The 12291-nt window shown below is 46.6% G+C and overlaps 1 protein-coding gene across 1 annotated transcript; it reads left to right on the top strand.

The window, feature by feature from the left end:
• The first annotated feature begins 122 nt into the window (after nucleotides 1-122).
• YIPF3 (Yip1 domain family member 3) lies at nucleotides 123-9247 on the top strand. The gene is made up of 9 exons (XM_088442982.1): nucleotides 123-565; nucleotides 646-849; nucleotides 956-1062; nucleotides 1373-1418; nucleotides 1548-1640; nucleotides 1917-2048; nucleotides 2690-2803; nucleotides 2894-3017; nucleotides 8557-9247. The coding sequence occupies exons 1-9, from the start codon at nucleotides 494-496 to the stop codon at nucleotides 8682-8684; spliced, it is 1020 nt and encodes a 339-aa protein (XP_088299108.1). The 5' UTR covers nucleotides 123-493; the 3' UTR covers nucleotides 8685-9247.
• The last annotated feature ends 3044 nt before the right edge of the window (nucleotides 9248-12291 follow it).

Raw genomic sequence — 12291 nt, 5'->3', positions numbered from 1 at the left:
AGGTGGGTAGTCAGAGGGCCGGGCTAGGAGTGTCCCGGGTATGCCCGCTCCTCACTCTGCCACCGGTAACATGGCGGCCCCGCTCTCGCGAGATCTCCAGGTCCGCCTCTCCACGTCTCCAGTCCAGATCTTGTTTACTTCCGGGTATCAGCCGTGTATAAGGCAGGCCAGGGTCCTCTCCGTGAAGGGGATTCAGACACTACCCTGGCAGCAGCAGCAGCCCCCACCACCAAGGCTAAGTCAGGGGGTGATCAGAGCTAAAGGGGCAGGATACAGGAGGAAATATACAGGATATAGAAGTAGTATACAGGTGGTAGTACACAGGGCTAGGATATAGAGGGTATAGTAGTATACAGGTGGGCTGTATACAGCACATAGGGGTAGGATACAGGGAGAAATATACAAAATATAATACTATACAGTTTGCAGGAGACAGGTTAAAATATCCAGGATATAGGAGCAGTACACAGGGCGGCAGTATACAGAAGGCAGAATGGCCAGCACCGGTGCAGGCAGCGGAAACCTGACAGCAGCTGATTGGGGTGGCTTTGAAGACAACATGCAGGTAATTAGTGATCCGTCCAGTGACCCACGTCCATCCTCTGCCCGGGTTCTGGTTGATGAAAATTATTATTTATTTGTAAGAGTGGCAGCGGGGCGGCTGTGATTGACATGGAGAACATGGATGACACATCAGGGTCCAGCTTTGAGGATATGGGGGAGATTCACCAGAGAATGAAGGAGGATGAAGAGGAAGTGGACGCAGTCCCAGAGGAGGGCGAAGAGGATGGAGCCTTTCTCGGGATGAAAGGAGTCAAGGGACAGTTAGGCCGGCAAGTAGCAGATGAGGTGAGACTGCGGTTACCCTGTGGGTGGGTGTCTTGCTGACCTCTCGGGCCCCTGTCACTTGCTCTGTGTCTCTGTCATGTCATCTGTGTCTGTTCCTCCTTCTCAGATGTGGCAAGCGGGGAAGAGACAGGCATCTAAGGCATTTAACCTTTACGCAAACATAGACATCCTACGTCCATACTTTGATGTGGAACCGATACAGGTCCGGAATCGGTGAGTCCGCAGCCTTTTACTCTGAGATAGCAGCACCAAGCTGTAATAAGCAGCTCTTCCAGTATCCCTCATTGATTGTGACATTGGACCTATTCCTTGTTTATTGATTTTGATTTTTTTTTTTTTAATGTTGAATGAGATTGGTATGTTCACGCTATATCATATTTTCTATAGGGTCAGTATAACGTGAACCGGCATTTGCAGTACGGGAGTGTTGTTCTTTGTTATTGTAATAGTGCAATCGAAAGGATATGCAAGCAACAGATATAATGCAGCAATATCTCTTATTATACATGTATTCTTGTCGTAGGCTGCTGGAGTCCATGATCCCGGTGAAGATGATTAACTTCCCCCAGGTAAATACATCGTACAAGGGCTGCTGTATGGTGAGCCTATTGCTAGAGCAAACCATGGAAACGTCAGAGTCTACAAACGGTGTTGATGGACGAGGCATTTAGAGATTCCTTCTAATTTTGTCTCTGCAGAAAATAGCTGGGGAGCTGTATGGACCTCTCATGTTGGTGTTCACTATGGTGGCTATTCTTCTGCATGGAATGAAATCATCAGGGACTGTTATCGTAAGTGGAGTCTTAGAGGTTGTATAGGGTCCAGATGCAGATGAAGGGTAACGGGAACACGCTAGAAGATATGGTAGAATCTGATGGACAAATAGTGCAAAGGCTGATGGGGTAAAGAAGAAAGTGGCACAACATAGAAAAAAAATATAGAAAAGGAAGGGAACACAGATCAGGGGAGAAAAATTAGAGGTCAAATGAGGTGACTGAAATGCAAAAGACAATCTGAGGAGACCGGAAGTAATGGCATTGTGTATTTATTTTTTTTCTGTCTGGCAGGTAGAGGGCACCCTAATGGGCACTGCCATCGGTACATGCTTTGGGTATTGGCTGGGAGTTTCCTCCTTCGTTTATTTTGTTGCCTACTTGTGTAATGCTCAGATCACCATGCTGCAAACCCTGTCACTGCTGGTGAGTATATACCGTGGAGCTTTCATACTCTGATCACCGAGCTGTGTTGCCTATTTGGTCTGAGGGGTTGGCACCCTGCGGCAGGATGGAGGGAGAAATCTGGCTCCATGTGCTTCTGTTTATAGTAACCATGAATATCCGCTATAAAGGAATAACTCTAGTTCTAACCATTCACATCCACTGAAAGCGACAGGTTCTACATTTACCCATAGCGATTCTATATTCATTTTACTGTGTAGGGCTCAATCCTATTAGCCGCGGGTTCTCTGTATGCTGCACTTCCGATTACTCGCGGATTTTTAGTTTGCAGCCCCATAGGGGTGGGTACAAAAATCTGCGAGTCTGTGGTGGGAGCGGCTCGCCCCCTTAGCGGCTAATTGGATTGAGCCCATAGTGTCCTTTGTAACTGAGCAACAATGGTTGGGGATCTGTGTCCACAAAGACAGATGCTTAAATGATGTATACAGTATAATTGAAGGAACACAGGGCTGCTGAAACATACAGCTCTTGGTTACGGCATACTGGATAGTGAAAGTAAGTCTTTGATGCACCGCTAAGGGGATTTTGCTACGTGGTACACCATTGTAGAATGTGTGGGGTTTGATGCTGACCCTTGGTCATTATTATCCGTTTTGTTTCAGGGATATGGATTATTTGGGCACTGCATCGTCCTCTTCATCACCTATAACATCCATTTCCATTCACTCTTCTATATCTTTTGGCTGTGCATTGGGGGCCTGTCTACACTGCGCATGGTAAGGTCAATGTAACTCTCTCCTCCAGTTTACTGTATTCTCCCAGGTCATATGGACTCCTGAATAACTGTGTTCTGTATCACACTGTAGGTGGCAGTGTTGCTGTCTCGCACTGTAGGTCACACACAGCGACTAATCCTTTGTGGCTCTATTACTGCACTGCACATGTTATTCCTACTCTACCTGCACTTTGCGTATCACAAGGTTGTGGAAGGTAAGACAGAATGAGACTTGAGCTCATAGACCTGTATACATTTGATCTTTGTTTAGGGTGCATGTGCACGTGCCCTCCGGCTAGATTATTTATGTATTCTATTCGTGAACCTGATGTCCAGAAAGTAAAGTGTAAATAATTTAAGCTACTTGGCGTGCAATAATTTGAAAGGCAAAACCAACCTGGTTTTCCTTATTAAATGATTGCTTCTTTATAACATCGGGCAGGTTTGCCGAAAATGCACCGATGCCTGCGTCTCGCGGGCTATTACATTTGTTGCTTCGCCTGACAATGGGGCCACACTCCCGAACTATAGCGCCTCCTGCTGTCTTGTGACTCCAGTCATGTTTTTCCAGTACAAATAGGAGAATTTTATGCACACTGACACAATCACTGAGCGTGTCCTGCAGTCACTCTCGGGAGCACTGCTAATATGTTATGAGGAATGAGGAATAAATAGTTTGTTTGTAGATGTTCTTACACGACTCCAGAGGATCCATGGTGGTAGAGGGTTTGGCCACATTTGATCTCATCTGATCGCAGGAGAATTCCCAACAGAGTATTTTCCTCTGAAGAAGGAAACACCAAATACTAACTGAAATATACTTTATAAGTAATCTCTTTTAAGAAGCTTGGAGAGGGAACGTTTAGATGTACATTGAATGGTGTTTTATTTGGGCTACAGGCTAAATTATAATTTAAATGTACACATTTCTTATGCTGTACATGAGGCAGGAGCAAGATTGGGTTGCTTTTAATGTTTCATGGCCTGTCCATCTGGGACGGTCTTCTAATTAACGTTATTGTGAACCTGGAGACCTACTACAGTTTAATCCATCTCTTGTGGTAGTAGCAAGACCACCATGATAATGGGTTCGCCTTACTCATATACATTTTGAAAATTGTATGTGAAGGGTTGTAAGAACTTAAGTGAACACCTGAGTAGGAACGGCCTGAAAGGAGTATAGCAGTGGTTCCCAAACTCTGTCCTCAGGACCCCACACAGGTCACAATTTCCAGGCCCTGGCAGGTGCACAGGTGTAGTCATTACTCGCTCTCATATTATTAAAAAAAAAAATCCACAGAAGGAGCTAATTATTTCCTTTGTGATTCTGTGAGGAGACCTGGAATTACATGAACTGTTTGGGGTCCTGGGGACCAAGTTTGAGAACCTGTGGAGTATAGTATCTCTATGTTATTGGTTTGGTTTGTGTTTTGTTTGTGTTTTTTTTGTTTGTTTTTGGGGGGGTTTATGCAAGTTCTCTTTCCCAGCCAGGAAATAATTGCTCTCAAATAATGAGGCTGCAACTTATTTGTTTTGAGTGAGGGAATAGTAAGTTGCATATGAAGTATCATGCTTGTCTTTTTTTGGTAATTTGTATTAGCTAATTGCTTGAAGACCTTTAAATTGGGGCCCTCCGGGATATGGATCACCAAAGCTTCTGTTCTGTATAGGTTTTAGTTTAAAGAATGGAAAAGGACTTATGTGGAGGTTAAGGAAAGGAAGAAGTAATCTACAAATGGTGCGAGGTTTTTATACATTTCCACCGATCATCCTATTCAGATGAGGTCCTCACCCTGGCAGCAAGGGATTCTGTCATAAGGGCAAATTGTAACAATAGTAAAGGTTTTGGGGACTCCTTCAGGAGGAAGCTATATGCACGTAACTAAACAACTTTTAATATATCACACATCAACACATCACAGATTTAATGAAGGTTTCTGGTATTGGGACATTGGGCCTCATTCAGACCCGCTCACAAGCGGGTCGATGGTGGGGCACTGTGCACGTGGCGCGCAAGCCCCGTAGCGAGTGAGAAATTCACTCTCTCCAGGGCTCACTAGAAATGGGGCGGCTGTTGATGTTGATCGACAGCTCGCCCCGTTTTGTAGGCGGGGTGGCTGGACAAACGGAGGAGTTCCTGAAGGAACGCCTGCCGTTTGTGGGCGGCCCTACTGACATCACTCGTGATGTCGGTAGTGAGCTTCCTGCTCTATTCCTATCACAAGGGTCTCGTCGCAAGCCCGATGGTCGCGATAATCGAGATCATCACCTGGCTGCTCGCAAAAACTGTGGGTGGTCACCCACAGCTTAGCAAGCGGCCAGGAAGCCAGTTTAAAAAAAAAAAAAGCGTCCGCCCTGATTCAGTGCAAGCGCCTCTAAATGAAGTCCAATGTCCCTTTTGGCTTTTTCACACAGGTAGATAAAGCATAAGGGTAGAATTGGGAGTTCAACAAGGGTTTCTCTAGTCATCACTTTATACACCCATCACATTAAGTCACTGACAGGTGAAGTGAATAACATTGATTATCTTGTTACAGTGGCACCAGTCAGGAGGTGAGATATATTAGGCAGTAAGTAAACAGTCCGTTCTTGAAGTTGATGTGATGGAAGCAAAAGAAAAATGGGCAAGCGTAAGGATCTGAGCGACTCTGACGAGGGCCAAATTGTGAGGGCTAGGGGACTGTAGGGGCATCTCCACAATGACAGGTCTTGTGGGGTGTTCCCAGTATGCAGCGGTTATTACTTGCCAAAGTGATCCAAGGAAGGACAACCAGTGCGCTGACGATAGGCTCATGGGTGCCCAAGGCTCACTGATGCGTCAGCCGGTCTGGTCCTATCTCACAGAAGAGTTACTGTAGCACAAATTTTTGAAAAAGGTAATGCTGCCTATGATAGAAAGGTGTCCGAACACTCAGTGCTTTGCAGCTTGCTGCGTATGGGACTCCGTAGCTGCAGACTTGCCCACGCTGACCCCTGTCCACCACCAAAAGCGCCTACAATGGGCACGTGAACGTCACAACTGGACCATTGAGCAATGGAAGAAGGTGGCCCGGTCTGACGAATCACATTTTCTTTCCATGAGGATGGCCGGGTGCGTGTGCGTCGTTTACATGGGAAAGAGATGGCACCAGGATGCACTATGGGAAGGAAACAAGCCTGCGGATGCATTGTTCTGCTGGGAAAGCTTGGGCCTGGCATTCATGAAAACATTGATGAAGACCAAATATACCCCTTCATGGCAAGGGTATTTCCTGAAGGCAGTGGCTTCTTTCAGCAGGATAATGCACCCCTGCCACACTACAAAAACTGTGCAGGAATGGTTTGAGAAACATGACAAAGAGTTCAATGTGTTGACTCCAACTTCCCCCAATCTCAATCCAATCGAGCATGTGTGGGATGTGCTGGAGACACGAGTTTGAGCCTGTCAGTGTCCTAGCCCCACAAAGTGGATTCAATACCCTGTTGTCCACGTCCCAAAGAAAGATGGAAGTGGACAGTTTTTGTGTGGATCACTGTAGCCTAAATGAGATTAATACTACAGAAGCATACCCAATATTTTCTATAGATGAGCTGCTGGTAACTGTCAAATTCTTCTAACTCCTGAAGATCATATGAAATCGGCCTTTGCTATCCTGTATGTCACCTTCAAGAAACCCAGCTACCTTCTGTCAGCTAGAATAATAACGTCTAGAACTTTTATGTCGTGTGAGAGTTTACTTAGGCTTACTGGGCAATATTTGTGTGTATAGTGACACTAGAGAAGAGCATTAGAAGCATCTGCGGCCAATGTCGGCCAAATTAGGTCAAACGGTTTGAAGCTGGGAAAACAACAGTTACTGATGGCAGAAGTATACTATTTGGTTTATCAGATAGCAATTATGAAACGGTCCATTCCTAGTAAACAGATAATCAGTTCCATCTTTACTGGGGCCAGGGTTATAGTGTTGTAAAATAATTTTCTAATTACAATATGCGCAATTTGCTATCTCAACTTGATAGGGTGCAGAACTGCTATGAATATTTTGAAGATTGTCCTCACCAAAGTCTATGGCCGTGACACCCCTGGCATTTATTGCTGCTTTGTCATACCAATGGATTCCGCAGTGTATGGAATCTGAGCCACCTGATTCTGATGCTGTTGGCAAGTGAACATGTATTTTATCTGCACATTGTTGAGAGGTGACTTAAGGTGCCCACACACATACCGATATACTTACGATCCGACGATGTGTCCGATTTCCCTTGAAATTCTCCCCGGCAGCTCAGCACACGATATGTTGTCCAATCTTCATCCGATCTCCTGCAGCCAGACTTTTTTTTTATAGTGCATTGTGATTGTGTCCTAGATTGTCAGATCTGCCGTACTGCACGGCAGATCTGAAGATGCGATGTGCGACCTGCGGGGGTGCGCATCGCATTGTGATCGTGAGTGGGGACTCACGATTTGGCCATTTTTTTACCCGATATGTCATTCCAATGTGTCGGAATCGTCCAGTTCGGGAAAAAAATTGCTATGTGTGTGGGCACCTTTACACTACCATTCAGCAAAAATCTCAATGAAGCCCATTGTGTGGGTGTTAAACAAGCAACAATCCTACGTGTGCGGCCTGGAGCTGTAAGTCCTCACTGTCCTCACAACCTGAACCAAATCGGAGACACATTATAACAATGGGGTTCCATCTGCGGAGGTATATCCTGGGACTGAAAGGGTAATCCAGGACAAAGAGCAAAACTGCAGCAGTAAGCAAGATCTAACACGTTTCCGGTTATTGAATCAGATGGGGCGATTATAACAGGCACTGATTAGAATGGGTTACTGTTTGGGATTATAACTGGGAATGAATCGGGCACTGGAGCTGTAGTGGAACCTAAGAAATTGTCAGCCTAGTTGTTACATTTAGTAATCTGGTTCATGATCAGTAAAGTTCTGCACTTTCTTCCGGCGGGGTATACTGTCACAGAGGGGAGTATTGTACAGAGACTATCATTACAGGCATTGTGAGGAGCCCATGTCATGCGGAAGGTGTGAACACATGGATGATACATGGACATCCCGTATTCTTACTGGAGTTGTCCCAGATGATCCAAATGTGTACAGATGGCAACAGACATTTAATAATAATTTCTTGTGTTATTTAACATTTGAAGGCCCAAACATTCTAGATAAGAGAACCCAGATCTGTAAAAAGAGCACCATCCGGCAATAACCTACAAGAGCTATATGAAATACACATGACATTAACTAATATCCATATATTATGTAGTGATTGCATCCATATTAATACTTTCCATATTGTGTCCTCATATTAGCTGTACAATTATTCATAGTGATTATTGTATCAGTATAATCCAGAACCCAGAAACATGCAGTAGCGTAGAGGATGATCGTGTGTGTGTTTTACTAGCCCGATAAGCAGAACAGCGGAGCTCTCATATCTGGGATTCCCGCAGTTTGGATGAAGCGCGTACTTACCGGACACATCTGGCTCCCCACAGCTCCTAGTGGGGTGGTGGCAGCGTGTGTGGGGGTTATCCGAATGCCTTGTTGATGTGGCGTTCTATTTCATGGCATTACATCAGAAAGGGGCAATTAGATTGTACTACTAATTATATGTAAATAATTGGCATATGAGACTATAACAAGTCCTGTAAGGTGCAATGCAAAGATATTTCTGTATGTCTTCACCTTTTGTGCCTTGTTGGCGTGATCTACTCTGGTCCACACTCACCCGATTTTCTCTTTCCCTTGGGCAGGTATCTTGGATACTTTGGATGGACCGAACATGCCACCACCTTTCCAGAGAGTTGCCCGTGACCTGCCACTGGCGACAAATTCTGTGCTTAATGCCACCGTGCAGGTCCTGTCTGTTCATTCACGCTGAAGTCACAAGTTTGGAAACAGGCGACAACAAGGATTTCTTATTTTTGAGACCGCTGAAAGACTGACCCCATCTGTCCCCTCTTTGTAGTAAATGTCAGTTCAGAGAAGGGATAGCAAGGGTTGTATGGACACGTTGCCCGGGATGGAATCCGCCATGATCTGCACGTTCGGTCTTGCCGATCCTCTTCCTACTAATTGTTAAATTATACACTTGTCCATTGGCCCAAGGGATCTGACTTTAATACACGGCACAAATGAGTCTGTAGGTGGCCCCGGTTACAGCCCCTGTATGCCTATTGCTGTAGGCACCCCCCTCCCCTTTCAGTCTTCTCATCCCCAATTTCCTCTTCATTGTAGCCTGGGGTGTTATATTTGTCTCCGAGCATGAGGTTTGTGGGACTGGATTTTATTGGCTCTATTCAGAAGAGTTTCTGGCTGTGCATCATATCTATGGCACATTACTACTGTGCATTTAGTATATAGTTGTCTGACAGACGCTACCTGATTCCATCTCATGCAGAAAACAATTCCTCCTAAACTTTATAATAAATATAGAGTGGTTTAGTCTGAGTCTGATTCTTTCTTCGCCCACTCAGTGCATTCCCTTCACGCAGTGGGTGAGGTGTGCCGTCTAGGACCACAGGGTCCAGGATTCAATTTGCCAGCTAGAGATGGCGAAGCAACGCTGAGATCAGTGATTCTTGCCCCATCCTTCACCACAGTGGAGTAAGTTCATCCCAGATGCCCAGAGGCAAGTTATAATTTGGTGCCACCCCCCCCCTAAAAAAGAAAGGAAAATAAATATGGTGCCTATCTATATATCTCATATCTATATTTCTATCTATCTCATAGTATATGGTTATGGTAGCTTCTCTGGTGCCAGGAAGAGGTGTCATGTCATTACGGTACACTCCGGGTACATATTTACAGTCCTTAGTGGGATGAATATATTGTGGGCAATAGAGGAGGTGCCCCTTCAATGCTGGCGCCCGGCGTCAGGTGCCTCCATTGTCTCCCATAGTTCTGCCCCTGTTTCACCAGCATATAGCGCTTCCTACGTATGCTCGGAGTGTGGTCTGTGCTGAACTCTGGATGCAGACGGATAGGAATAGCGCTATTAACGTTCTTCAGCTATAATGAATCCACTATCATAAGACAGCCATGGGGAGTAAATGCAATAGCTTGCGAGATACAGGCATTGGCGAGTTCCCGGCGAAACTGGCCAATGTTTTGAAGGGGCAATCATTTAAAAGTTTTGCCTTTTATATGATTACCCTTTAAAACATCAGGCAATCTTGACGATGCCTGCGTCTTGCAAGCTATTACATATACCCCAGATCAGCACACAGGGACTTTGGGCCTGATTCAGAGATGTAGGCAATCCCGATGGTTTGTGTACATCTCCAATATTGTGGGGTCTGCGCAAGAATGGGACCCTTTCTGAGCAATCTCGCTCGCTAATCCCCCAAGCCGCAGCATGATGCAGAGTTTGGGTGGCGGAGCGAGGCCGTGTCTGCCCCCATTTTCCGAAAAGGAACGTGGCCAGGGTCTGTGCCGGTGGATGGAGATTTCCTGGCCTTGCAGGCTGCCCGATACCGGTCCAGCTGAGTAAGTCTGAGCTTAGACAGCATGGCTAAAGAAGTGACTGATGGTCGCGGTGGTGATAAGAGGCAGCATCTACGGACGCTGCAGTCAGATCGCAGATGCAGCAAGGAGGTGTCTTATTTCTTACAGGGGCCTCCTGCTGCAATTGCATTTTAGTTGGCCGTTATTGCACAGCTGCTTCTTTGTGTCTGTGCAGTACTGTCCAGGATCGCATGGGGTGCCTAACCCCCCCCCAAGTTCCTAACCCCCCTGTAAGTGCCTCAACCTAAACCCCTCTTTCACCGCAGCCTAAACCTAGGCATCCCCCCGGAAGACTTAACAACCCCCCCCCTTACCCTAGCCTAACCCTCCTGGGGGGTGCTTAGCCCTAAGTCCCGCTCGGGAGCCCCTAACCTAACCCCCACCCTGCGGCTGTCCGTGTCCAGCTTACCTTCGATCGGTATGCCAGGCATCGGGCTCCCGGCGTGGTAAAATGACAGGTGTCGGGATTTCGACACCTGTCATTAGACCCCTGCCTGGATTAGACAGTCGGGAAGCCAGCGGTCTGCATTTCCACAATCGGCTTCCTGACTGCATCCCGTACTGTCCATCGCTGAATCAGGCCCTTTATCCAGTCAAATGTATACATCCCTGGACAGGAGGTCTAATAAGCGTGCTCAGAGATGGTGATAGTAACCCGGGACAGGAGGTCTGATACCGTGCTCAGAGATGGTGATAGTAACCCGGGACAGGAGGTCTGATAACCGTGCTCAGAGATGGTGATAGTAACCCTGGACAGGAGGTCTAATAAGCGTGCTCAGAGATGGTAATGGTAACCCTGGACAGGAGGTCTAATAAGTGTGCTCAGAGATGGTAATGGTAACCCGGGACAGGAGGGCTGATAACCGTGCTCAGAGATGGTAATAGTAACCCTGGACAGGAGGTCTAATAAGCGTGCTCAGAGATGGTAATGGTAACCCTGGACAGGAGGTCTAATAAGTGTGCTCAGAGATGGTAATGGTAACCCGGGACAGGAGGGCTGATAACCGTGCTCAGAGATGGTAATAGTAACCCAGGACAGGAGGTCTGATAACCGTGCTCAGAGATGGTGATAGTAACCCTGGACAGGAGGTCTAATAAGTGTGCTCAGAGATGGTAATGGTAACCCGGGAGAGGAGGTCTGATAACCGTGCTCAGAGATGGTGATAGTAACCCTGGACAGGAGGTCTAATAAGTGTGCTCAGAGATGGTAATGTTAACCCGGGAGAGGAGGTCTGATAAGCGTGCTCAGAGATGGTGATAGTAACCCTGGACAGGAGGTCTAATAAGCGTGCTCAGAGATGGTGATAGTACCCCTGGACAAGAGGTCTAATAAGCGTGCTCAGAGATGGTAATGGTAACCCTGGACAGGAGGTCTAATAAGTGTGCTCAGAGATGGTAATGGTAACCCGGGACAGGAGGGCTGATAACCGTGCTCAGAGATGGTAATAGTAACCCAGGACAGGAGGTCTAATAACCGTGCTCAGAGATGGTGATAGTAACCCTGGACAGGAGGTCTAATAAGTGTGCTCAGAGATGGTAATGGTAACCCGGGAGAGGAGGTCTGATAACCGTGCTCAGAGATGGTGATAGTAACCCTGGACAGGAGGTCTAATAAGTGTGCTCAGAGATGGTAATGGTAACCCGGGAGAGGAGGTCTGATAAGCGTGCTCAGAGATGGTGATAGTAACCCTGGACAGGAGGTCTAATAAGCGTGCTCAGAGATGGTGATAGTACCCCTGGACAAGAGGTCTAATAAGCGTGCTCAGAGATGGTAATGGTAACCCTGGACAGGAGGTCTAATAAGTGTGCTCAGAGATGGTAATGGTAACCCGGGACAGGAGGGCTGATAACCGTGCTCAGAGATGGTGATAGTAACCCAGGACAGGAGGTCTAATAAGCGTGCTCAGAGATGGTGATAGTAACCCAGGACAGGAGGTCTAATAAGCGTGCTCAGAGATGGTGATAGTAACCCTGGACAGGAG

This window comes from Taudactylus pleione, unplaced genomic scaffold, assembly GCF_031769625.1.
Source record: "Taudactylus pleione unplaced genomic scaffold, aTauple2 ptg000320l, whole genome shotgun sequence".
In the NCBI taxonomy this organism is placed as follows: Eukaryota; Metazoa; Chordata; class Amphibia; order Anura; family Myobatrachidae; genus Taudactylus; species Taudactylus pleione.
This window is presented reverse-complemented; position numbering and strand designations above follow the sequence as displayed.

What these genes read in the sequence shown, in the direction of transcription:
- YIPF3 (XM_088442982.1), top strand. Translation starts at nt 494, where the DNA reads ATGGCCAGCACCGGTGCAGGCAGCGGAAACCTGACAGCAGCTGATTGG. An exon ending in AGATGATTAACTTCCCCCAG is followed by an intron (nt 1,419 to 1,547) that starts GTAAATACATCG and finishes TTGTCTCTGCAG; the next exon opens with AAAATAGCTGGGGAGCTGTA. An exon ending in TGCAAACCCTGTCACTGCTG is followed by an intron (nt 2,049 to 2,689) that starts GTGAGTATATAC and finishes GTTTTGTTTCAG; the next exon opens with GGATATGGATTATTTGGGCA.